The sequence below is a fragment of the Sminthopsis crassicaudata genome, chromosome 2 (genome assembly GCF_048593235.1).
Source record: "Sminthopsis crassicaudata isolate SCR6 chromosome 2, ASM4859323v1, whole genome shotgun sequence".
In the NCBI taxonomy this organism is placed as follows: Eukaryota; Metazoa; Chordata; class Mammalia; order Dasyuromorphia; family Dasyuridae; genus Sminthopsis; species Sminthopsis crassicaudata.
The window spans coordinates 681,922,880-681,949,427 of record NC_133618.1 but is presented as its reverse complement, the minus strand read 5'-3'; the positions used below and the strand labels follow the sequence as shown (position 1 = coordinate 681,949,427).

At 52.7% G+C, this 26,548-nt stretch overlaps 1 protein-coding gene across 1 annotated transcript in view; it reads left to right on the top strand.

The window, feature by feature from the left end:
* STK32C (serine/threonine kinase 32C) overlaps nt 1–25,622 on the top strand; it is a 171,622-nt gene extending 146,000 nt beyond the window's left edge. Inside the window, exons 3-12 of the mRNA XM_074297201.1 lie at nt 1,555–1,706; nt 6,969–7,142; nt 10,357–10,394; nt 11,093–11,182; nt 11,635–11,738; nt 15,573–15,689; nt 19,019–19,144; nt 19,337–19,468; nt 24,497–24,564; nt 24,684–25,622. Of these exons, the coding sequence (XP_074153302.1) occupies nt 1,555–1,706; nt 6,969–7,142; nt 10,357–10,394; nt 11,093–11,182; nt 11,635–11,738; nt 15,573–15,689; nt 19,019–19,144; nt 19,337–19,468; nt 24,497–24,564; nt 24,684–24,834 (1,152 nt within the window). The 3' untranslated portion in view covers nt 24,835–25,622. The remainder of the gene's footprint in view (nt 1–1,554; nt 1,707–6,968; nt 7,143–10,356; nt 10,395–11,092; nt 11,183–11,634; nt 11,739–15,572; nt 15,690–19,018; nt 19,145–19,336; nt 19,469–24,496; nt 24,565–24,683) is intronic.
* Nucleotides 25,623–26,548: the final 926 nt, after the last annotated feature.

Here is a 26,548-nt window from a genome sequence, read left to right as displayed (position 1 = left end):
TGTGAATCTCGTGCCTTCCCATCTCCGAGGCCGTCCCCGGCTTCGGCCAAGTCTTTGCAGAGGGGGCTCTCTGGAGCCAGAGTCCCCGAGTCTGAGCTGCCCCACGGAGGTGAGCCCTGCATCTCAACTCTTACCAGTCTCATCCCCTCTGAGTTTCAAGGCTTCCATCTCCAGCTGCCAAAACATGGAGGCTCCCGAATTGTCAATCATGAAGCCTGGGAAGTGAAGAGCATCATTCCCAGCCCCCTTTGGGAGCCCCTGAGTTCCTCAACAAATGTGAATAAACAGATGATTTGGTTTTTAATGGATGCAATTACAGTTCATAAAACATATTTATTTTAATTGCCCTAGGCTTTTGCATTTGATCATTTCCTTCATTCTGGTTCCCTATTTCGGAATTTACGCACTCATGAAATCAGTGCCTGGGAAATCCAGACACAGGAAACTAGATATCGAAGCAGGGCTGTCCCAAGCCCCCATCTTGGCTAAGATGTTTCTTGCTCTAGAGACCCTACCGTGATCCCTCCAGAGAAGCACAAAATAGACCTCCTTGGGCACTGACAGGTGGCTGGCGGCTGGGAGATGCCACCGCCGGGGAGGGATACCCTCTGCCATCCCTTGCCCACAAGGCAATGTCTGTGTTGATGTGAAAGTTCTAAGGCTGTCGTTCTAGCCAGCCCAGGACAAGGCCCTTAGGCAGGCTGGATCCATGTGCCCATCCTGCCCATCCTGTCCTGTCAGACCCAGGAAAGGGAAGACAAGCCAGGAGGATGACATGGTGCGAGCCTGACAGATGTGGGATCCTGTGTCCCACTACTCCACATGCGGGAAGCTACAGGAGAGAGGACGCAGGCTCTGGAATCAGGGGTCTGGGTTCAAATCCCACCCCGATGATGCTCGTTACTTGTATGACTGAACATCACCTCATCTTCCCGGGACTTACTGTCCATATTTGTACAATGAGCAGGTCGGACTTCCAAAGACCGTCTAGCTCCAGACAGACTCTCCCTTTTAAAGTGTTTCCTGTACAGCACAGCCGGCCTGTCCCGAAAGCTTGCACACGTGCTGAATTTTTGTGAATTGGAATTGTCTTTTCCTATGGAGACGTCAGAGCAGATCCGAGATGCTTTTTAAAGTGGTTTTTCATGGGAAGGTCTTCTTTGTCTTTTGTAACTAAGGCCCTTTGACAAGCTTGTAGTGATCTACTTGAGAGCTGGAAGGGAATGGCCCTTCTCACCTGTGGGCAAGGCTGGCTTGGGTAAAGCTGAGGCTCAGTGGGGCTAGTCCAGGGGCAGCCCCGTGCCTGCTCTTTGACCTCCTCAGTCACCGCCATTCTTGGGGCCATAGTTCCCTCTTCTATCTATCTGATGAAGTGTGTGTGTGTGGGAAACCGGAGTCTGTGCTGCCGGAGATCCCCTCTTGGGGCTGTAGTTCCCTCCTCCATCTATTCAATGGGGTGGGGGGGGGGGAGCCGGAGTCTGTGCTCCCAGAGATCCCCTCTTCCTGTGACTGCCTTGTCTGGGATTCTTTCCTCCATTCTCTCTGTGCCCCTAGGTGTGCATCGTCCAGAAGCGAGACACGGAGAAGATGTACGCCATGAAGTACATGAACAAGCAGCAGTGCGTGGAGAGGGATGAGGTCCGGAACGTGTTCCGGGAGCTGGAGATCCTGCAGGACATCGAGCACGTCTTCTTGGTGAATCTCTGGTGAATATCTCCATGCTGCTGGAGCTTGCAAGGAGTGTTGGGTAGGGACGGTCCAGAGGGTTTTCTCTAAGTTCTGGGAGGAAAATGCACCTGTTAAGTCAGCCTCAGGGGTGGTGCTAACCAAACTTTCTCTTTGGAAAAAATACGAAGAGCTTTTCATTTTTCAAAATACATGCAAAGACCATTTTTACCATTCATCGTTGCAAAACCCCATGTTCCAAAATTTTCTCCCTCCTCCCCTAGACGGCAAGTAATCCAATATATGTTAGCCAGGTGCAGTTCTTCTAAACATGCTGCCACATGGATCATGCTGCACAAGAAAAATCAGATCCGAAGGGAAAAAAGGAGAAAGAAAAAAAGCAAGCAAACAGCAGCAGCAAACGGTGGAAAGGCTTCGTTGTGCTTCACTTTTGGTCCCCAGACCTCTCTGTCTGGGTGCAGATTCTGGCTCTCGCCGTCACAAGTCTATTGGAAATTAACCCAAACTTTTACTGCATTCATAGAGCTGGAAGAAGTCTTAAAGGTCACTTAATCTCTCTCTCTCTCTCTCTCTCTCTCTCTCTCTCTCTCTCTCTCTCTCTCTCTCTATCTGTCTGTCTCTCTGTCTCTGTCTCTCTGTCTCTCTCTCTCTCTCTCTCTCTCTCTCTCTCTCTCTCTCTCTCTGTCTGTCTGTCTGTCTGTCTCTGTCTCTGTCTCTCTGTCTCTGTCTCTGTCTCTGTCTCTCTCTGTCTCTCTGTCTGTCTGGCTCTGTCTCTCTCTCTGTCTCTGTCTCTCTGTCTCTCTGTCTCTGTCTCTCTCTCTGTCTCTCTCTCTGTCTCTCTCTCTGTCTCTCTGTCTCTCTCTGTCTGTCTGTCTCTGTCTCTGTCTCTCTCTCTCTGTCTCTCTCTCTGTCTCTATCTCTGTCTCCTCTCTCTCTCTGTCTCTATCTGTCTCTCTGTCTGTCTGTCTTTGTCTCTGTCTCTGTCTCTTTTTCTCTCTGTCTCTGTCTCTCTCTCTGAATCTCTCTCTCTCTCTCTCTCTCTCTCACACACACACACACACACACACACACACACACATTTCAGTTAGCATTCTGCTCCACTGGTCCTCCCTTTTAGTCATAGAGATAATAACTTCCCAGACTGAAATACTTCTCCCTGGCCACTTCTCCAAGATGTCTGGACTTTCTCATTAGAATATTCCTTGAGAGCAGGGTCTATCTTGCTTTTTATATTTGTATTCCCCCATTTCTTCCCACAGAGCCATTAATTCATTGCCATAGTCCATCCCACCTTATATGACAGATGGGGAAACCAAGGCACAGAAAAAGACAGGGACTTCCTCCAAGTCATATAGTTAATTGAGGGCACATTTGGGTTTTCCAAATATTGCTTTGGAGCTGGAGGAGAGTGATTCTTACATATCCTCCTGATTTAGTCCATGTGGAAGGTGGGGTCAGTGTCTCCAAGCTCCTGAGGTAGGGAGTGGGTGGGAGAGACCTGACTGGACGGGCTGCGTGGGTAAGAATGAGAAAACCAGGGATGCCCAGTTGGCTACAAATGGGAGTGAACAATGGTGAACAATGGTCTCCTCAGCAGGAAATAGGCAGGTAGGAGGAAGATGGATTTTAAGAGGAAAATGATGGATTAAACATGTGATGGATCTAAACTTGGGGAGTTTAAGATGGCTGTGGGAACTCAGTCCTATTCTTCCAAGCTGAAGATGCAGGTCAGAAGAGAGCCCATGAATGGCTATAGGAAGCTGGCAATCATCTACCTAGGAGAGATAATTAAACTCTTGGGAACCAATGAGATCTCAACGTGAGATAGTACAGAAAGGAAGTAAGGAGGATCCAGGACCGATGGGGTGGGCTGGGAGGGTCAATGGCCATGAAGACGCAGCAAAAACAAAAACAAAACAAAGGAGGTAGGAAGAGAGAGTGAGTGATGAGAGGAAGAGAAGGCGAACAATTCAAATGTCAAATAGAGATCACTCAACAGGGAGTATTTGTGAAGTGCCTAAGGAGGAAGGAGCCAGAGAAAAGGCGACTGGAAAGAGATTGCCACAAGAGATCGCCGGTGCTTTCTGGCCAGTTTCCACTGATGGGAGGACACGATCCCCATACAAGGGCCGAGCAGTGAGTGGGCTGTGAGAGGCGCAGTGTGGGCAGCTTGGGGAGGTGCTGGGCAGACTGACCCATCCTTGGCTTTTACCAGCTTTCCCAAGCTGCCTACCCGGAGGATAGTCCTATAACAGCCTCTGTAACGATGAGCAAGGGGAACATCGGGATTGATGATCCCGGGGGCTCCTTGGGGTTTTGTGACTAATTCTTTGACTGCCCAAGGCCAGACATGTTTTCAACAAGAAGGAAGGCCTGCCCTTGTAGAGGCACATCTAGTGCCATCTTCCTGCACATGACTCATTGAAGATGCTCATTTACCATCTTGCTGGGTGATCAGTTGAGCTGATAGTTCATTATGGGGCATGTTAATCACTTCTGACTGGAAAGCTTAGTAATGGCGAGTGCGGTGTGGGAGTAGGGTCCCTGTCAGAGTGAGCAGCCGGGCCCGTGGTTCTCTGCGTGGAGAAGGCACCAACCTAGGAGTCTGACAAAGTTGAAAAGCAAGGCCTGAGACCATGATGGAAGATGGCTTCCCTGGGGTTGTACTGTGTCTGCCTTGAGGAATCACCCTGACGATCTATTGATTGGGCCCCACTCATTCTCCTATGAGAAAGGTGGTTACTTGGTAGACTTCACTGTGATATAATTGGGAAGAAATGGAGGCCCCCTTTGCCCTGGCCGGAGCACCGCCCAGCCCAGAAAGCTAGGTCCTCGCTGCTTTGAAGTAAAGCTCAATGTAGCAAATGCCAGGTGAGGCGATGGAGGTGAGGAGTCCCTTGGTACTTCTCCATTATGCTCCTTCTCCATCACCCCACCCTGCTGTCTCAGGAGACATGGAGACCCCCCCAGGGGAGCCATGGGACGCCCCCAGAGTTTGCTCTATCATATCAAACCACCAGGCTCATTGAGCTGCTTTTTCCGAAAATAACCATGGCTCAGGTTCCCCCTGTGGAATAAGAGAACAATTTGTTCCAACAGTTATGAAGGCGGCCGGAGCAGGCGCTGTGGAGAGCCCAGAGCTCGGGGAGACATTGGTTACACAAGGGCGTCTCCAGCCATCGCCAGGCATGTTGACTCTGTCCTGCCGGTGGCCTGGGATGACTCTGGAAGAGACCTGAGGCCATGACTTTGTGCAGAGGTGCCTCACTTAAATCCAATTTGTGCAAACAAAGGCTCGGTGCCTTTTCTGTGCCCGATCTGCGGTTGAAGCTTCTGAGCTCCTATTGGTCACAGTCAAACTTGCTTCAACTTGAACTTGGTGCCGGAGTCATTTTGGTTGTTTTTGAAGTCAAAGGAGGACAGGCCCCACGAATCCCTTCAAATGCCCTGGCTCAGGTACAGCCTGAGTGATTGACGGGGAGCAGGATGCTGGTCACCCACGGCTCCACACCTGGTATTGTCAGAATGACTGAAGCCTGACATTGGGGACCCACGAGGGATTTCAGGCAGCTTTCACAGATATCATCAGTTTTTTAACTTTCTCTACATCTGTGTATTTGTTTGCTTGCTTATTATTTCTTCCTCCTTCCCTCCTTCCCTCCTTCCCTCCTTCCCTCCTTCCCTCCTTCCCTCCTTCCCTCCTTCCCTCCTTCCCTCCTTCCCTCCTTCCCTCCTTCCCTTCTTTCTTTCTTTCTTTCTTTCTTTCTTTCTTTCTTTCTTTCTTTCTTTCTTTCTTTCTTTCTTTCTTTCTTTCTTTCTTTCTTTCTTTCTTTCTTTCTTTCTTTCTTTCTTTCTTTCTTTCTTTCTTTCTTTCTTTCTTTCTTTCTTTCTTTCTTTCTTTCTTTCTTTCTTTCTTTCTTTCTTTCTTTCTTTCTTTCTTTCTTTCTTTCTTTCTTTCTTTCTTTCTTTCTTTCTTTCTTTCTTTCTTTCTTTCTTTCTTTCTTTCTTTCTTTCTTTCTTTCTTTCTTTCTTTCTTCCTTCCTTCCTTCCTTCCTTCCTTCCTTCCTTCCTTCCTTCCTTCCTTCCTTCCTTCCTTCCTTTCTTTCAATTGAGGTTAAGTGACTCACCCAGGATCACACAGCTAAATGATTTTTTTTTTTCAAATAAATATCCACCTTCTCTCCCTCCTAACTCTTCCATCCTTCTGTTGAGAAAGCCAGAAAAACCAAGCACCCCTGCAAGTATGCATAATCAGGCAAAATACATTTTTGTGATGCTCACGCTAAAAAGAATCAGTCTGCACGGAATCCTTTTCCTCTCTAGGGGGAGATTGTAGTCTGTTTCACCCTAAGCCCTCTGGAATCATGGCTGTCAATTTTTTTTTTTTGTAAGAAGGCAGTTTGACACCATGGCAAGAATGGCAAATTTGGTCACTGGTTCTGGATTCAAATTCTGATCCTGCTACTTAGTAACTATGTGACTGTGGGTAAGTCTCATCCAGTTTCTGGATCTCCATTTCTTCCCCTGACAAATGACAATGCTGGACTGGGTGATCCCCTCTTTCAGTCTCTGGGTCTCGGGGACTTTATCAAGACCATCATCACGTGATCCCTTCTAGGCTTGGTCTCACGGTCTTATTCACACGACACCATCCATTTACAGGCATGGTGGCTTCTGGGCACTTAGGCAAAGGGCTTCCAAGATGGGAGAAGCTCTTGGCTTTGCTGTAGTTACTCCTTCCTAAGGAAGTGCTCATTCGGTTCTCTTCCTATGATGGACAAATTCAAGGTTTCCACCAAGAGTTGAACAGAAAACAGAACAGAAAAGCTGAATTCAAATATTTGAAATAACATCACGCCAAAAAGGGATTAGCCTTGTCTCTCCTGTGCCTGGAGAGTAGAACCAGGAGAAGCTGCAGAGAGCTTGTATTAGGGTTAATGTCTGTTCCCAGCACTAACAGCCATCTGCAGGTGGCCTGGGCTGTGAGGAGAGGTGGTGAGCTCCCCCTTCCTGGAGGGCCTCAATCAGAGGCTGGCTGTTGGGGACAGACTTAGGGGTGCCCATTCTCTCCAGATCCCACGTTCCCTAATTCTGCGGCATGGCTAGGAGGGGGGGGCCTTCCTATCAACACGCTCAATACGGGCAGACTTATGTGGGGGGGACTTCCTACTTTCCGTGTCTAGTTGTGTTAGGACTCAAGAACTTCTCATGGAAATGTCTGCCTCTTTCCGTGCCCGTGGTGCTGACGGGCCTCCCGGCCATGTCCTCACTTCCTCCCCCAGGTATTCATTTCAGGATGAAGAAGACATGTTTATGGTGGTGGATTTACTCTTAGGGGGAGACTTACGCTACCACCTGCAGCAGAATGTGCAGTTCACGGAGGAGACGGTCAAGCTCTACATCTGCGAGATGGCCCTCGCTCTTGACTACCTGCGAAACCAGCACATCATCCACAGGTAAAGGGTCCCCAGGCAAGCTTGGCTGTTCCCGGAGGATCATGGGAGGGGCTTCTATACAATTAGTCGGCCCATGGAGCGAAACATCCACACTGTAAATGTTTGGACTCGCTGCAGTTCTATTCACTTCATTCATTCATTCTATTTGGACTCAATGTGATTCTATTCACAACATAATTAGCTAGATTGGCAATGTAGCCTAGTGGACAGAGAGCCAGCCGCAGATTCCGTCTGTGAGTTTTGTCTGGGCGACCTTAGGCATTTCTCAGCCATACAGGTGATTCTCTAGGACTATAAATGAACAAAAGGGGTTTCCTCACTAGAATTCCTCTTCGTTGATAAAGTTACAAGTTCGGACTCCTTCCCCAAAGAGATATTTATTAATCTAGGGTCTGTTCTGGGTGCTGGGAATATAAATAGGAGCTTACTTTCTTCTGGGAGGTACAGCAAGTACACAGATATAAAACAAACAAACACCACCACAGAGCAAATATAAAGGATTTTGGGGAGGGAGAGAGCATTAGAAACTAGAGGAATTGGAAAATGCTCATGTCACAAAGGTCACCTGAACAGTCAAAATGGTAGAGGCAAAGAGAACATTTCCAGGAACTGGGGACAGCTTCTGTAAAGGCAGTCGGGAATAGTGAATAGTGTGCTAAGAGTCCGGAAGATGCGAGCAGACACTCACCAGCTGGGTCACCCTGGGCCTTGTTGGCCTCAGTTTTCCTATCTGAGAAATGAGCTGGAGGAGAAAATGGCAAACTTCTCCAGTATCTTCACCAAGAAAACCCCAAAGGGGGTCATGAAAGGTCAGTCACGACCGAAATAACTGAACAACCCCCTGCAACGGTTGGGAGACGGGATGTTGTTCCCCTGGGTTGGCTGGAATGTAGAGTGCAGGAAAGGCACATAATATGAGAAAGGGGTCAGGCGGACATAGTGGTAAGGGCTTTATGCGGCAAGCCGAACAATTTGTATTTTTCTTAGAACCAAGATGGAGTAAAGTGCACGTTCTTGAGAGGTAAATCACAGGGTCCTAAGTGCACTTCAGCAGCTGGGTGAGGATGGGTCCTAGAGAGGGGAGACGAGGGGAAGGGGGTCGGGGCCCAGAGAGGGGAGACGAGGGGAAGGGGGTCAGAGCCCAGAGAGGGGAGACGAGGGGAAGGGGGTCGGAGCCCAGAGAGGGGAGACGAGGGGAAGGGGGTCGGAGCCCAGAGAGGGGAGACGAGGGGAAGGGGGTCGGAGCCCAGAGAGGGGAGACGAGGGGAAGGGGGTCGGATCCCAGAGAGGGGAGACGAGGGGAAGGGGGTCGGATCCCAGAGAGGGGAGACGAGGGGAAGGGGGTCGGATCCCAGAGAGGGGAGACGAGGGGAAGGGGGTCGGATCCCGGGGAGGGGAGACGAGGGGAAGGGGGTCGGAGCCCAGAGAGGGGAGACGAGGGGAAGGGGGTCGGAGCCCAGAGAGGGGAGACGAGGGGAAGGGGGTCGGAGCCCAGAGAGGGGAGACCAGGGGAAGGGGGTCGGATCCCAGAGAGGGGAGACGAGGGGAAGGGGGTCGGAGCCCAGAGAGGGGAGACGAGGGGAAGGGGGTCGGAGCCCAGAGAGGGGAGACGAGGGGAAGGGGGTCGGAGCCCAGAGAGGGGAGACGAGGGGAAGGGGGTCGGAGCCCAGAGAGGGGAGACGAGGGGAAGGGGGTCGGATCCCAGAGAGGGGAGACGAGGGGAAGGGGGTCGGATCCCAGAGAGGGGAGACGAGGGGAAGGGGGTCGGATCCCGGGGAGGGGAGACGAGGGGAAGGGGGTCGGAGCCCAGAGAGGGGAGACGAGGGGAAGGGGGTCGGAGCCCAGAGAGGGGAGACGAGGGGAAGGGGGTCGGAGCCCAGAGAGGGGAGACCAGGGGAAGGGGGTCGGATCCCAGAGAGGGGAGACCAGGGGAAGGGGATCAGATGGATATTCCATTGTCATTGAGGCAGAATGGATAAAAGTTTGAGCTGGGGGAGCGGCAGTGAAAGGGGAAGGTGGGGAAGATATGAACTATGTTGTAAAAGCAAGATTTGTCAGGTGATTGGACACTTAGGGTGAGGGATGGTGACAAGAGAAGGGTGGCTCTGGGGGAGGGCTGGGAGGATCTAGGTGCCCTCCACAGAAGGGGGTTGTTGGGTCAAGAGGAAGGGTTGGATATGTTGCATGGAGGCTTTTTGAGTTCGCTGGGATGGGGCCCTCAGTAGTAACAAATAGCTGATTATGAACCTGGCTCTCCCACACACTCATTGGTCAAGAGGTGCAGATTTCCAGGGATCCAGGAGAGAGCTCTAAGATACTTATGGGAGAAAATTAGCTGTGATGCCGGGGGGTTGGCTGTCTGCGAGCAGAGCCAGTCAGCCCTTCTGAACGGCGTGGGAATGGTCGTCAGCCAATCGCCCCAGTCCTGGCTGGTTTCCTGCCATCACTCACCACTCGTCACCGAGCCCATCTGCTGTGCGCACCAGAAATCTAAACTATTTTTATATTAGCTCAGAGCAAATGTAATAGGAAGAGAAAATGCCAGTGTTAATGTCACTCTCTGATGTCTCACCATGGAGGCCGGAGAGCAGACGCCGTGCCATTCCAGGTCCTGCCAACCTTGACGTGGCCTCTAGGTATGGCGTCTGTGGCCCAGTATGGCTCAGTCCATGGCGGCTCATTCCGGGCAGGAGGGGACCACGGGGTGAGGACCCAGGCTGCCCTCCTGACAAGGACTGAAGGCATTGGGATCTCTCAGGAGAAGGGGGGACCCACAAACCAGTGGGAGATCAGGTCTCTTGAAGCACAGCTTTGTTTCCTTTCCTTCAATTTACAAACCATGGAAGAGGTTCCATAGCTTTCAGAATCCCTTGCTTCATTTGGGACTCACCGGGACAAAAATCTCTCTAGCTGAGTGGACACCTTGGGAATGCTGTGGCTACGGCTTCCTGATGATTATGGGAAGCTGGCGAGCTCTTCCCTGGCCCCTTGGATTGGACCTGAATGGTTTCATCTGTCTTGTCCCCTTCCTCATTAGAGAGATGAGGAAAATGGCTTCTCTGAGGTCACATGGAGCTAGAATTTACTTCCTAGGCCAGTTGGCAAACTCCGGGGGTACAGGAGATGGACTGGGACTCAAAGAGCATCAGCGGGAATCGGTGACTGAGGAAGCAGTTCCTCTCCTCTTCTCATGTGTTCTTCTCTTCTTCTGCAGAGATGTGAAGCCGGACAACATTCTCCTGGATGAACAAGGTCAGGAACCAAGTCGGGCCCAGGACTGGCATGGGGGATGGGGGTCGGGAAAGCCCAGAGCCAGGCCCTGCTCCAGGCAGCCCCCATTTCCACAGTGGCTACAGCATATTTGTGGGTCTGCCGGGGGAACAGAATTCTACCTCCCGAACCCCCGGGTTTGGCTACAGCCGGCCTGTCGCGGTGAATCCTTGTGGGTGGCCGCTAGCCAGCCTCTCTTAGCCTGACTTTGGCCAGGGCGTTATTGTCCAGAGGTCCGGCGGGCACTGGTGGAGGAAGGGTGAGGAGGAGGAGGATGGGGGAGGACCTGCACAAGGTGAGACTTTAAGGAAGCTCAGGGAGCTTCCTCCTTTTATTCTCTGTCATTAAGGATGCTTCCCTGGGAGAGGAAAGAAGAGGCCATGTTTCCGTTCCTCTTTCTTTCCTATACATACAGCCACACATGGATGTGTAAATACACATACATATATTTATTTTTATATGTGGGTAATGTTATACAAAAGAATAAAACTTCGTTTAAAAAAAGAAGTGCCCCTTTCTGGATTGGAGGAGGGGGCTCCTGGCCCCCGTGCACAGACTGAGTTCAGAGAATTTGATGCTCTGTGAGCCCAGAGGAGGACAGAGCTGCTTGGGCCCTTGGTGTTTCCTCCTCTTCTCCCAGATATTTAGCTTCAACCTTAAACATTTCTTTTGCCTTGAAGGACATGCTCATTTGAGCGACTTCAACATCGCGACGATTATCCGGGATGGGGAACGAGCCACAGCACTAGCGGGAACCAAGCCGTACATGGGTGAGGAACAAGACTTAGCTTGGCTCAGGAGGCAGCTTCCTGGCGGGGCTTTGAAAGGGGCACATGGGAGAAGGGATGGGGAAATATTAGGCTGGGGGCAGAGCCATTCAACCAAGATAAAATCCCTGGGGAAGAGCTTTGTTGCTGCCCCCAATCTGATTTTGGATAGTTTTTCAGAAAAAAAAAAGCAAAACTATAGAATTCTAGATGTAGAGAGGGAAAAGATCTCAGAGGTTATTTAGACCAGCCGTCCAGTTTTATAGAGGAGACAGCCGAGGACCAGAGCACTGCAGGCACTTGTCCAGGGCCACACAGCACGACATGATTAAAAAGGATGAAAATTCATGCTCCTTGACCTAAATATGGTGGTAACAGGTTGAGGGAGCAGTAGCTTAGGTAGTAAGTGAAAACTATGGTGATTAAACCATTGCCTTCTCTTTTGTGGGGGGAAGCTCCAGAGATCTTCCATTCCTTTGTCAACAGAGGGACTGGCTACTCCTTTGAAGTGGACTGGTGGTCAATGGGCGTGATGGCTTATGAGCTGCTCCGTGGCTGGGTACGGCTTTCATTGTTGGCATATGCATGGTGTCTGATGTTGGTCACTCATTCGCGTGTCCTAAAATCACAGAATATCGGGGAGGGGCCTAGAGGATCACCTGGTCCAATATCCAGCTCCCTGGGGGATGATGGAACATGAGATCCGCGGAGGGAGTAATTGATTTCTTTTTCAATGCAACTTTCATTTTAGCTTGCTTTATAAGAAAGACAAGTATTTGTTTTCTTTTCCTGCTCCCTGCCATATTGGGAAACATACAAACGCACGCACACACACACACACACACACACACACACACACACACACACACTCACACATACACACACACAGAGCCTCTTGTAAGAAAAACACTCGAAGAAACCAAATCAAAAAAACCAAATGACCAAGGCTAAAAACGTATGTCTTATTCTACACCTTGAGCCCATCACCTTTCCATAAAGAGAAGAACGAGCAGCTTGTCTCATCGTTGCTCCAATCCTGGTTCTCTAATTAGAAATCCATTGCTTCTTCTTTTCAAAACTTAGTCGGTTACATATACATTTTTTGTTTGGAGTTGTAGGTACAAAGACAGAAATGAAGCAATAGCTCCTGCCCTTGGGGACCTTCTAAACTTTAACAATCCTTTTTACTGTGGTAGCTTCCTTTAGAGCATTGTTCCAGGGGTACCCCCAGAACAATGGGGGTAACAAATCTGGCCCTAACATGGAGATCCAGATGGACTTGGGATGATCTTCCTAAGTGGGCCAGATTCCCTTTCTCTAGCCTTAGCAAACTTTCTTGGACCAGGACCACTGACCTTATCTTTTTGGGGGAGGCAGATGGGACCAATCCATGAGCCCATGTCTCTCTTACCACATTTTGTTCTAATTAGGCTTCAAAGTCACTGATTCAGCAGACCGAGGGCTCGGGGAGATCCAATCTCTTCCTTATCAGACTCCCTGACATACTAGGAAGGAAACTGCTAAATTAAAATTTTCCTTCTTCCTCTGTAAAGATAGTATTGCATCTCCTCAGTTACTTTAGCTAAATCTAACTCAGGCAGGCCCAAATTCTGCCAGCTTTTTTCCCTTCACCTTCTATATACCTCCAACCTTCGCTCTCTTAATTATTTCTCTGGCCTTTCTGTCAGTTCTAGACTGTTATTTCTTGTTTCATAGTCTTTATTTGTTTCTTTTTTAGGCTCTGGATTCTCATCAAGTTTAAGTTTCTAGGTATCCCCTTTTGGGTTCACTCTTTTAAGTGGTTTCTATATAATAGGCTCATATATCTCTCCTTCCCTTGATGTGGTGCTTCACTTTTAGAAATACCAGCTCCTGCAAGTGACAAAAAGTACAGTATTATTGCCTTCGGGGAGGAATGTTCTTGTGCTGCTGGTTGCTACCCTTGCCCTCTCCATGATCACTTTTTTCTGCTTTGCTATGAGATCCTCTCTGGGTCCACGCCCTTCTACTCTTTGGGAGGTGGTCCCCCCAGCAACTCTGATTTCCTTTTTTCTTGAAAAGGAGGAATGATCTCTCTAAGCATCAAAATACTGCAGATTATACTCATTAGGGCTTTATCTAAGTTGAGAGAATATTTCTCTTCCAACATAAGAGTGTCTTTCAGTGGAAAGCCTTCTCATCACTAAAGCAATATTTTCCCCTTTCTTTCCCTGTTTCAATCTCTCCCTTTGTCTCACCATTCTCCTGTAGGTTTTCTTCTGAAAGATTATAGTAATTATTTCCCTTCATTGTTATCCTTTGACTTGATTAGAATTCATCATATATTTTCCTCTCTTCTTCCCTTTTATGACCTCTTTCACTCTGCAATTTAATCACACACACACATTCATTCACCCCCTCCCCCATAAATGAAACATTGAATCACCCCTAAATAGGCGATTGTGAGATTTGGTTCATGGTATGTGAGACCTATTTTCCCAGCATCACTTCCTCTATTTGACTCACACTTTGACCCTTATCACACTGAGTACCGTTAGAAAAAAATCATTTAATGGTTTCTTTCTTTTTATTTTGTTGACATTATCAGTGGTTGCTATGCTTATTTTTTCTTGTATTTACATTGTCTGGAGTGTGTGAAAAGCAAATAATTTGTTCATGTCTGGTTTTCTTTGTAGGAATACTTTGAACACATCTTTTAATTGAATATCCCCATTTTTTCATTAATGGTAAGACTCAGGTTTGCAGGGTATGCCATCTTAGGTGGCATCTTGAGTTCCTTTGCTTTTCAGAACACATCATTCCATTCCCTTCTGTGGTTTTTGGTGAGTTCAGAATAGTCTTGTGTTATATTTGAAATCTTCCTCCTTTGTCCTTTAGGCTGTGAATTCCATGGAAGGGCCCTTTTTTGGCTTTTATTTGTATCTCTAGCACTTAGCACTGTCTATAGCTTCCCAGCCCTATGGGGACAAAGCTGAGTCCACCGTGGGATAGCTCAAGGCACTACTGTGAGAATAAACAAGTCCTTCGGGAACAGAAAGGAATACTAGTTGACTAACTAGTCTCTTAAACAAATTGTTAGCATTAGTCAAATTGACCACTGTTTCTTAAGAGTTTATAAAAGCATCGGGCTTCCCCCCAAATGTCAAGTACAAATTCATTTGATTGGCCCATTATTTTCTGTATTCTGAAGTTCTGGGAAGTTTCCTTGTATTATGTCTTGTGTTTTAGTGTTCCAATTTTTTGATTTGTCATCTTATTCTGAAAGCTCTATAATCCTTAAATTGTTTCTTTGAATTTTGTCTTTAAAGTCATCGGTATGCTTTGCTTGTGTGGAAATTATAATTTCTTTTGATGATATTGTTTCTTCTCTTATTCTAGTCTGTCATTCAATTCTGTGTGTTTGAATCTCTAATAAGTGATTCTCTTTTTCACTTCTTTGATGAGGTTTGCCACCATGGATTCAAGTTTTTCTAGTCCAACAATTATTTCAGTTAGATAGATCATAAATCATGTTTTTGCAATTCCTATTTTTTAAAAAATTATTTACGAACATTTTGTGGCCTTGTGTTCTCTTGGAAATGCAGTCATTTGCCTTGTCAGAGACTGATTAATTTTCTTTGTCCTCCAATATGTAGTCATGGATATCTAGACATAAACGTTTAGCTCATTTGGAGGCCATATTCCCTTCCATTATTAATATCTTCTCAAACGGTTCATTTACTTGTACTCAAGGTCTTTAATAGAATGTTCTTGATCTTGAGATCTTGGGTGATTTCAGTCTTTTTTCTTTATATTCCCCTATTCCTTACTTTCTGCTTCCATGTTGATTGGATTTTCCCTGAGATTCCAACCTCAACATTGCCCCAGCCTCCTCCTACACTGGGCATTTTATGCTTCTGCCCCAAGTGGCTTCCAGGGGAACAAAACTTTCTCAGGGGATTCCGTGTCCTTCATGGAGGGTCCTGCCTCAGTTTCCCTGTTCTTCAGTTTTCTAGCTGACTTGTTTCTAGCACAGAGCTCAGTCCAAGTTAGAGAAGCCCCTGGCTCTTGTGGGCGGGAGAAGCGGGAGGGCCAGAGCTGTTCTGTGGCCAGCATGTGTGTTGGCTTGTGCAGCCTTGCCGGGGGTTGGCGGCTGGAGGGGGGAGGGATGCTTGCTTAGGGATCAGCCTCCTCAGCTGGCTCCCAGTTGCTATTTTGGACTCTTGTCTGCACGAGGAGAGATGGCTGGTGTTTAGCGCTCGTGCCTCATTCCCGTTTGGAGAGGTCGGAGAGTCCCGAGGATTAGGGAGAGTGTCTAGTCCTCCAGCTCGGTGATGGCTGGGAGAGAAGCAGCCCGAGCACGCGCTGCTCCTTGCCTGGCGGATGATGGATTTCCACCTTCTCTGCTTTCCAGAGACCCTACGACATCCATTCGAACAACCCGGTGGAATCCCTGGTGCAGTTATTCAGCACTGTGAGCGTCCAGTACGCCCCCACGTGGTCCCCGGGGATGGTCCGACTGCTGCGAAAGGTAAACTCCCCGTCCCGCCGCCGGCGGTCCCCGCAGCAGGCCGAGGCAAGGCCGAGCCTTCGAATAGTGCGCGCACAGCACCCAGCCGGCACGGAATCGGGGCTGGTCGTTTATTGCTTTATGTTTTAAAAGGTTACGGTTTAATTGCTGGGGCAGTTTCCATCATAAAGGAGACGCGCCTTTTTCAGGAGCACGTCGTTCCTTGTTCCCTGTAAAGTTTTGGTCTGGAAAAGTGATTCAGGCCGGGGTGTTGGCAGAGAAGCCCCACAAGTGTCAGCAGACGTCACGGAATTAACCGCTGTCGGGCCTCTGTGGGCCACCGGGCTTCCCGGCCCTGCGGGGACGAGCCTGAGCCCATCCTGGGATAGCCCACCCTGAGATAGCCCACCCTGGGATAGCCCGCCCTGGGATAGCCCACCCTGGGATAGCCCACCCTGGGATAGCCAAGGCGCTGCGGGGAGAATGGACACGTCCCACCGAGCGGACCAGAAGAAGCGCGCCGCACCGAATGGGAACCGGGGCCTTGACCGTTTGGGGGCCCGGACCTTGCTGGCAGCCGCTGACGCCCGTCCCTCTCGCTCTGAATAAACGAAAACCTGGGGAAGTGAACCGCGAATGCGTTTCCCCCTCCCCCCAGCCTATGCAGAGATCCGGTGGGATTCAGAGCCACACCTGGGACCCTGGCGGATGTGGACGGGGAGGCCTGGGTGTGCGGAGCGGCCGCGGTGTGCGGGAGCGGGCGCGGTGTGCGGGAGCGGGCGCGGTGTGCGGAGCGGGCGCGGTGTGCGGGAGCGGCCGCGGTGTGCGGGAGCGGGCGCGGTGTGCGGGCGCGGTGTGCCGGAGCGGGCGCGGTGTGCGGGCGCGGTGTGCGGGAGCGGGCGCGGTGTGCGGGAGCGGGCGCGGTGTGCGGGCGCGGGCGCGGTGTGTGGGAGCGGTGTGCGGGCGCGGTGTGCGGGAGCGGGCGCGGTGTGCGGGAGCGGTGTGCGGACGCGGTGTGCCGGAGCGGGCGCGGTGTGCGGGAGCGGGCGCGGTGTGCGGGCGCGGTGTGCCGGAGCGGGCGCGGTGTGCGGGCGCGGTGTGCGGGAGCGGGCGCGGTGTGCGGGAGCGGGCGCGGTGTGCGGGCGCGGGCGCGGTGTGTGGGAGCGGTGTGCGGGCGCGGTGTGCGGGAGCGGGCGCGGTGTGCGGGAGCGGTGTGCGGACGCGGTGTGCCGGAGCGGGCGCGGTGTGCGGGAGCGGGCGCGGTGTGCGGGCGCGGTGTGCGGGAGCGGGCGCGGTGTGCGGGAGCGGTGTGCGGGAGCGGGCGCGGTGTGCGGGAGCGGGCGCGGTGTGCGGGAGCGGGCGCGGTGTGCGGAGCGGGCGCGGTGTGCCGGAGCAGGCGCGGTGTGCGGGCGCGGTGTGCGGGAGCGGGCGCGGTGTGCGGGAGCGGGCGCGGTGTGCGGGAGCGGCCGCGGTGTGCGGGAGCGGTGTGCGGGAGCGGGCGCGGTGTGCGGGAGCGGGCGCGGTGTGCGGGAGCGGGCGCGGTGTGCGGAGCGGGCGCGGTGTGCGGGCGCGGGCGCGGTGTGTGGGAGCAGTGTGCGGGCGCGGTGTGCGGGAGCGGGCGCGGTGTGCGGGCGCGGTGTGCGGGAGCAGGCGCGGTGTGCGCACCGCACGTGGGCCGGTGGGTACAGGTGTGGGCGCACCTCCAGTCAGGGACGAGGCCCGGCGCGCCACCGCTCTTGGAGCGGGAGCCCCGAGTCCGCCGCGCCTGGGCACAGCGGGGAGACGGGCGTCAGACCCCGTCCGAGGTGGGGCCGAGTCTCGCTCCGCGGGCGCTCGGGACGTGCTGGGAGAGCTCGGAGCGGGGCAGCCCGGCCGCCGTGCTGGGGATCGCGCGGGGCTCGGGCGCCGCCTCCTGGCGCAGGGAGGACCTGCTCCCGGGCTTCCCCGGCGCGGCTTCCCTCGGGGACTGGCCGGAACGCCGGCTCTGCGGCTCCCTCGTGTCCCCGACGGTCACAGGCCCCAGACCCAGAGCTCGACGCCCCGGGAGATGAGCCGACCTTCGCATTTCGTCGGGGGACTGAGGCGGATCAAAGCCCCACGGGCGGGAAGCTGTCCCTGGGGCCGCGCGGCAGCTGCTCACCGGGCACTTTCCGCTCGTGTCTGGGTGCCCGGCGGAGGCCGGCCCGGGCTCTCCCACGAGGAGCCGAGCAGGGAGACGCCCTCGGGCCTGGCGGCTCCGCGCCCAGGGGCGCCCTCCAGGCCTCGGAGCCGCCAGAGCGGCCGGCCCGGCCTCCCTTCTCCCGAGCTTGTGTGTGAGCCAGGCCGTCCTGCCGGACCAGCTCCCCTGGGTCCGGGCCAGACCGCCTTAGCGGAGCAGGACGGAGCTGCAGGGCATCCCGGTGTGAGGGATAGCAAACCTTATCTCAGAGACCTCTCGGAGTAAAAAGGAGAAAAGTTGTTTATTGAACAAATTCTCGTGAGAACGAGCGATTCCACCGTGAGGAGGGAAAGAGAAAGCTCAGGGTGGAAGGGCTAAAGAACTCAGGGAAGATAGACAGTTTTTATAGGTTTAATTGCAAAAGGATTACGTCATGAGTTTGGGGAGCATTAAGGGATAGGCGCCCCCCCTTCCCCACCAGTTAACTGAATGTCATCATTCATACCAAAAACAACAGATTCTCCAGTTCAGGGAAGAACCCTACATTACTTAGTCGCCCAAACACTGGCCGCCGGGACAGACATAAATGTCATCATAGAGCTCCCAAACTAGCCAATTAGTAGCCCAAACATGGCTAGCCTGACAGACATAAATGTCACCAAAAAATCTAAGCAATCAGTAGCCCAAACATTGAACGGACCTATGCGGGTCCCAGAGACCCGGAGAAGACAGAATACAGAAAAGGAACTTAACCTTGCTGTAAGTTCTTCACCTATCCTTACTTCACACTTGCTCCGCACACCGGGAGGGGCAAAGGGCTCCGGGCCGGCTGGTGGCTCCAGGGAAGCTGCCTGGAGGAAGGGGCTGGTCTGGAGCGGCCGGCTTCCCATCCGTGATGGAAAACATGGCCGTGTCCCCGCGGAAGCCTCTGGGGCCTGGGCACTCCCGGGGATGCACCCCCAAAGGCTTAGACACATATTCAAGGAGCCCCTGAACCCCCCTCCCCCGTTTGATCATACTCGGTTTTATCAGTGGAACTGCAGGTGCCTCCTGTGGCACAGACGGCTGGGAGCTCAGAAAAGGGGGTCCCTGACAGCCCCCCTCCACATGGGGGCCTTGCTCAGCTCCCCCAGAAATGAGCTCCCTTTCAGGGGTGGCGCTGGCTCCTCAGCCCCGATGCTTCTCCTTCCAGCTCCTCACCGTGAGCCCGGAACACCGCTTTTCCAGCCTGACGGATATCCAGGCCTCCCCGTACCTGGCGGACGTCATGTGGGACGAGCTGAGCCAGAAGAAGGTGGAGCCCGGCTTTGTTCCCAACGTAAGGTCCCCAACGAGCCCCCGCCTCCTTCGGGGACCCTTGCTTGAGTGGGGCTCAGGGGGCTTCCGGAGCCTGCCCCAAGCTGGAGCCCCAAAGGCTGCTGGGAGGAGGGCAGGGAAAGGGGAACGCTGGGGGGGAGGGCCTCCCGTGGGGCTCCCTGGCCAACAATGTCCCTCGGCACCCTCTCCACAGAAAGGACGCCTGCACTGTGACCCCACCTTTGAGCTGGAGGAGATGATCCTGGAGTCCCGGCCCCTGCACAAGAAGAAGAAGAGATTGGCTAAGAACAAGTCCAGGGACAACAGCAAAGACAGCTCCCAATCGGTGAGTGCCCCACAGTGGATAAAGGGGGCCCCACAATGGGTGGGGAGTGCCCAGGAAGAGCGGGGCTTGCAGAGGAGGAGACCCCCGCCTTCTCTGTTTGGGTGATCTTTCCACAGTCGGCCTTAGGTCAGACAGGCGCCTCCTCCTCTGCAAGCCCCACTCTTTCCGGGTGCATCAGAAAGTGCATGGCTTCCGCTGTAGCCACTACCCTTGGGTGGGGTCCCTCGGGCCCCACCAGCCCCTGCCCAGAGACTGGGATTTTTTTTTGGTCCTTGGAACACTGTAAGTGAATGGGAGACCCAAAGTAAACCTTGAGGCTTTCCCAGACGCCTTAGGGAGATTTCTAACTTGTACTGAGCAGACTCTCCGGCTCCGTATCCTTGGTCAGGGGAGAGGGGAGGTAGGGAGAATCAGGGAAAGGCCAACAGGGCGAGGTCTGTCCTCTGAGCGGGGTCTGTCCTCTCCGTGGGCAGCAAAGAAAGGCAAAAGGCAACTGATAAGTGCCAACTTAACAACTCTAAACCTCCGGCCCCTGTACCAAGGGCATGCACCTTTTATTCCGAAGATACCCACCTATCGTCAGCACTTGTTGGGGGGAGGAGGGAGGATGTGGGTGGGTGGCTCAGAGCAGTGACTCAGGAGGCTGGAGGATGCACGAGACCTCACGGAGGGTGCTCTCAGAGGTAGGATGTCTGCCTCACAATGGCCGAGGGCCTTTGAGCCTCTCAGAATGGCAGCGCCCTATAACCTGACGCCACTGGCCGCCAGCTGCCCCTCCCCTCAGTGTTAAAAGGAAAGCCTCGGGACTCTCAAAGGGGCCAAAGCCTCATGCAGCAGAAGGAGCTGACCCCTCCCAGAATCCTGCTGGAGTGTTCCAGCATGAGGGGTCTACTCGGGTGAATTTGGACAAGTTTTATTTCCTCCCTGGCCCTCAGTCTCTTCATCTTCTAAATGGCAGGAGAGAACTCATAAGGCTCCTACTAGGTCTGATTCCGTACTCTCCCCGTGACCCCTTCTGGCCCCATAGCTCCTGGCTAAATTGTGTGTCCCCTTCTCTGACCCAGCCCAGATGCCTGAACCCTCTCCAATAAGCAATCTCAAACCACGGAATTTCATCTGCAAAAAGGGCTTCGGCGGAGCATCTCCCGCTCTGCCTTTGGCCCAGACTGTTTAATGTCTTTATCCATAACTGGAAGAAAAGCAGAGGAGACAAAGCTGGGAGGGAGAACACCGAATCACAGCTGCAAGATCCAAAAAGCGTTGGAGGGGTTGGGCACAATCTAGTGCAGAGAAATATTGTCGGATGCAACAATTGCAAATTACAAAATAATCTTGTGTTACCAAAAAACAATTAGCTTCACTTGGAAGGTCCCAAACCCAAGTTCAGAGGCAGCGTAAGCCAGCAGGCTTTTCCCCTCACGGTTCGGTGGCCCGGCCTGGACACCCTCCCCCCACTCCCCGGCCAGGACAAAAGCTACAACTTATGCACCTGATTCCCAGGGGAACAGCAGGTGCACAGAGTCTGCTAAGGGCAGCACTCAACCCTCCATAAGCAACAGCTCTCCATGAAGGTCTAGACTTCTTGCTCAGCCTGCTAGCAATCTTCTCTGCTTCTTCAGCTTGTCTTGGGCTCAGCCAGGTCCTCCCTCCCAAGCATGGAGGGCTCCCAAGGTCCGAACTGGCTCCTCTCCCTTAAGCTCTTCCCCTCGGCAGTCTCCAGATTTCCCAGGATTCAATGATCATCTTTCCACTGAAGCCAATTGCTTCACCACCAATCCACCCCCAGAACCCCAACCCATAAATGGCAGCAACAGCGGCAGTGGGGTAAAAAATACATGAGATTTGTAGCAGTCGGAGGACCCGGGGCCAAACCCCCACTCTTCCCGTCACTATCTTTCTAACACACATGAGTCACTTGCCCCGAACCTAGGTTTCCTAATCTTTAAACTGAAGAGAGGAGGGCAGTGACGTCCGAAGTCCCCGCCAAGCTCCAAGCTGCAACCCTGGGTATCGACAGGAGGAAGCACGTTTTCGATATCAAATGCCCCGTGTCCGAAGCCACGTGCTATGCCGGGTACCAGTACTTTGTGGTGTAAATACCGCTTAGTGTAGCTGGGCACGGGACCCCAGCTCTCTCCCGAGTTCTCGAACTCCACATCTCTCTCTGTCCGGGTTGGCTCCCACTATCAGCGTCTCAAGAGAAACATGTTCAAAGCAACTTCTTATCTTCCGTGAAGCCACTTTGTGTTTGCTCTGTACCCGTTTGTCCGGGTGCAGGGATGTAAGCATGGCAAGGGCCAAAGCGCAGTCGGGGGGCAGAAGTGCCGGGGGAATGGCCTTTCCAACAGATGTAAATAAATGGGAAGCCTTCCATGGTTTGGAGAGGGTCCAAGGCTCGAGCAGCTTGACAAGCCACGGATCGGAAGTGCTGTTCTGCTCTCCTGCCAGGGCCCAGAGAGCTCTGAGACCTTTGTCCCATAGGACTCTGGAACTGGGACTGACGGACCACCTTAGGAGTCATGGAGAACCTCCCTCAGGGAGCTTGCTCCGAACCTGGAAGAGATGTCACACAAAAGAGGCAGGAGAAGCTCAGGTTCTTTGAACCCGCACTTGGAAGCGATCCGTCTCTGAGCCAGCAGGGAGAGATCCTGTCACTTCTACCCCCAGGCTCCCTGCCCTTGCTGACAAGGACCTGCTCAACTCAGCTGAAAAGTGTTCTGTCACAGCCAGACAACCCGGAGGCTGGAGGTGCCGACGAGCCGTTAAAGAGCCAGTCTGATCAACTGATCCTTTCGGCAGAGCTGTCCTGGTCTTTGGGAAGTTCCCAGGGGCTGTGTGACCTGCCCAGCCCGGGCTGGGCAACAGCATCCCATCGGCAAAGCAGCTTGCTCGGCGCAGCCTAAAGGAGCCCACCTGGTCCATCCCAGAAACGAGAGAGCACAGGAAAGGGCAGGCCTGGCAGCCGAACCCCCGGCACGGACTGGACCCACCTGACGGAGCCGCTGTGCCCTGGCAGGAGCACTCGAGTCCAACCCCTCACTCACTTCTCCAGGCCACATCAAAGCTGTGCTCGTCCCGAGCCGAGACTTACTTCAGCCATGTGTGTGTGCTCCCACTTCCGATATCCGACCTTCCGGTCCCGTCTCTCAAAACCAGGATGGGGAAGTTGTGAAGGAAATTCTTTGTAACGACTATTCTTGCTACACCATTTGGCTAAACTTTCTAAAGATAATAATGAACACTTTAATTAATTTATTAAATTTAATGACTTAATTGAATTAATAGTTAACATCAATGCTTTAAATTTGCAAGTACGGGACAAATATTACCAGATTTTATCCTCACAATAATTCTGGAAGGTAAATGCTATTATTATCCCCATATTTATATTATAGATGAGGACCCTGAGGCAGAGAGGCTAAGAGACTTGTCCAGATAAGAATCAATTTCCCGGGCTGATTATTAAAGGGGTTTCAGGCCCCCAGCACTGATTTGCAGTTAGAATAGTCCTTCTCCTAAGTAGCCCCAGAACCTAGATTCCTCTATGGGAACCCGCCCTGCCAATGCCAGTATAAGGTGGAAATTGAGCCCAAAGGCACTGCTATCTGTGTAGATGTGTCCTGGTTTCCCTAAGCCCAGGAAAATGGGAATCTTTTCTTTGTGTCTTGGGGTCCATGTCATGGATCCTAGTGCCTGGCACTTAGTAGGTGCTTGAAACATGCTTGTTGAGTTGAACTGAGTTGCGTTTGCCCTTAAAATCTGTTCTTCTGCTGAACTTTCCTATTTGTGTTAGGAGTCCCACCGTCATTCCAGCTCTCTGGGTTTGAAATTTCAGTGTGATCTTTAACCTTTCCCTTTTCTTCCATTTCCACATCCAATCAATGTTCCTGAACTTGTCTTTGAATGAGATCCTGGATAAAAGGGCTTTTTAGTAGTAAATGTTCAGGAAGGCGTTATTGGACTCTAGCTCTCTATCTAGAGCAGGAATGGCAAGGAGACCTTGATTCTCTGCAGAGCAGGAGGAATGCAGAAAAAAAGCAGAACGCAGTGGGAAGAAAGGCAGATTTAGGGTTTGAGGAATTGGGGTTCAACTTCCAACTCAGCTTCTAATGGTCTCTGAGATCCTGGGAAAGTGACTTAGTCAGTGACCTCATCTCACATTTCATCAGTGGCCACGTTTTACCTCCATATCTCTCCAGTCCATCTCTCTCTCTTCCTCCATCACCATCCCTTTCTCTTCCCATCACCATCTCTCTCTTCCTCTGCCACCACCCCTCTCTCTTCCCTTGTCACCACCCTTCTCTCTTCCCTTGTCACCACCCTTTTCTTTTCTCTTATCATCATCTCTATCTCTTCCCCTGTCACTCTCCCCATCTCTTCCCATCACTGTCCCTCTCTCTTCCCCTGTCATCATCCCCCTTTCCTCACTCAGCCAGCCACCAGCCTTCCCACTTCTTCCAAAGCTCTCCCATCTCTACTCCTGGACACTGTCTTATGCTTTGGTTAAACTGATTCAGACCCTTAAATACAAGCTGGGGGAGGCACGTCTAGTCCCCCCCCCCAGGCTGGTCACCAAGGCCTGCAGAGCTCAGGTCACTCTTGTCCCTTGGACGATTTCTTGAAAGTGTCAGGGATGGCTCCCTGATGGTCTGCGGGACAAAGGGAGGATCTGAGGCCGGGGGGCTGGGAACTGGCTTGGGCAGTTGGGCAGAGCCAATCCAGCTGTGGGGCAGACTGGAAGGAAAGCGGGCCAGGCCTGACCTTGTTTCCTCTGCTCCTTTCCACAGCCTAATAATCATTGCTACTCTTACTGCTGGAGAGCTTGAGTTAAGAGTCAGGAGCTTCCCTCACAAAGCTCTTGCCAGGGAGGCAACACAAACGCTCCCATTTTTTGGATGAGAAAACTGACACTTGGAGGGGCGGGTGACTTGTTCAAGGCGATGTGGCGGGGCTGCCACGTGCTCATCAGTAGCAGCCCTGGGAGGAAGGGAGCCTCTCTGACCCACTTGTGTGTTTTTTTCCAACTAGGAAAACGACTACCTTCAGGAGTGTCTTGAGGCCATCCAGCAAGACTTTGTGATTTTTAACAGAGAAAAGTAAGTTGTGGGGCCGGGCTTCGCTGGCGGCTTGAGGCTCCCTCTCCTGCTCTCGGCTTGTCCATCGCTCTTTCCTGGCAGTGCCCAGGGTCCGCCCGTTTTTCTCTTCCCCTCTGCAGGCTGAAGAGGAGCCAGGACCCGGATGCCCTCGAGGAGGCCATGTCTGCCCCCGAGGCCCCAGACGAGGCTGACCTGGACACAGACGCAGACCTCGAGGGCTCCCACTTCCACATGTGCAGCTCCGTGTGCCCCTCGGCAGGGAGCAGCTAGGGCTTTTGCTGGGGGGCAAAAGAGCCCAGTCCTCTGGCCTCTGGAGCTATGATCCTCAGGGGGCAAGGGTCAGCCTCTGTGTGGAGACCAAGTCCGGAGCGCCACGTGGGGAAAGGCGACTCCTGCACCCTGAATTAGCTAGAGCCGAACTCGGAACGGTCTCAGCTACCTGACTTAGTGGATGTCCCAAACACTAGCAGCTCACGCCAGCTCTGAAGGGCGGTCCTCGCTGTGCCATGTCCGGGGCGCCCGGGACTCTGCCACAGGGGAGTCAGCCCAGGAGCCCTGGAACCCCCATCCCAGGCAGATTCCATTTTTTTAACTCAGTGGCATTCCGCAAAGCCCGGTTCCAGGCGTTCTCCGTGGAGGCAGGTCCACTTGCATGCAGCCTCCTCGGGGCTGTCCCGTTCGGCCAGGGGGCCTGCGTGGGGGTGTTCCTGAGGGGACGTGCACAGGGCCTGCCCCAGTGTCTCCTTGGGGGGGGCAGCAAGGTCTAATCGGTGCCAGCTGTACATACTGCCTTTTCCACTCTTTTGGAAGCCTTTTCTAGACGGGGCTGGGGGCCGGTCCTCTTCCTTTCCCCACGTGCCAGCCTCAGACTGCCCGGTCAGCCGGACTCATGCTGCCCTCCCTCGGCTGTCCAAGGCCGGAGGATGTTGTCTGGGAGGGGTGGGGTGGGGAGAGCAAGAGCAAGGAGCTGGCAGTTCTTCGGAGCTCCAGCTCTGGCCGGGCCTTTTGCTCCAATGCTGTATAGTTTTCACCTTCATTAAATTAATGGTGAGGAATAACCCGGCTCTGGTTGTTGTTGTTTCCCACGCTTTCCGGGGGCTCTGTGTACAGTTGTGGTGGTGAGGGATGGAGCAGAAACTTGATCCCCCCAGGAAAGCCTCGGTCCCTGTTCTCCTGCCATGGGGCCCTTCCTAGCAGTCTGCGCTCCAAGAGGGAGCATTCTCAGTCTGCTAATTGGGGAGGGTCCGAAGGAGCTCCTGCCTGGGAATGGACCCCAGGGTCTTTGGATTGTGCATCACAGGAGATGAGGAGGGGTCAGTCAGTCAGTCAATAACCACTGAGCAGCCACTGTGTGCCAAGCATTGTGCTAAGAGCAAAGGATACAAAAGAGGCAGAAGATGGTGCTCCTGAGGAATTCCTGGTCAGCCCCGACAACCACGAGGGGGTCTTTCGTCATTGGGACTCCGGGAAAAGCAGCCCTGTCTTCCGGGCCGGCAGGTTTAGCACCTTGCTGACAGATGAGCGCTCCTGCTTCTTTGCTCCGAGCTCCACATCTGGAACATAGTGAGCCACTAACACTAAAACTAAGCAGCATCTTCCAGTGACCTCATTTGGCCAAGAAAAGAAACAGGCCTCAGACGGGGAGGGGGCTTACCCAGACTCAGAGAGTTCCTAAGTAGGAAGTAGGGCCAGAAGCAGTCATAGGATTAAAGATTTGGAGGGAGCTTGAAGACCACAAGGCAAACCCTGGTCGTACTGAGAATCCCTCAGTTCCACTGACAACACCTTGTAAGAATCCTTGTTTCGAGCACAGAGTGAGTTCTGGCCCATAACAATTGTTAACAAGAGATCGGCTGCCCCTCCCCCAGTGTTCTTTTGAGTTCAAAGTTCTCCTTTCAAAGTCCTTCTCTCTCCTCATCAGCCTATCAATCATCCAGGAATAGGAGCAAAGCTGCTCTCAGGGAAGATCTGTCACTTTCCCAAG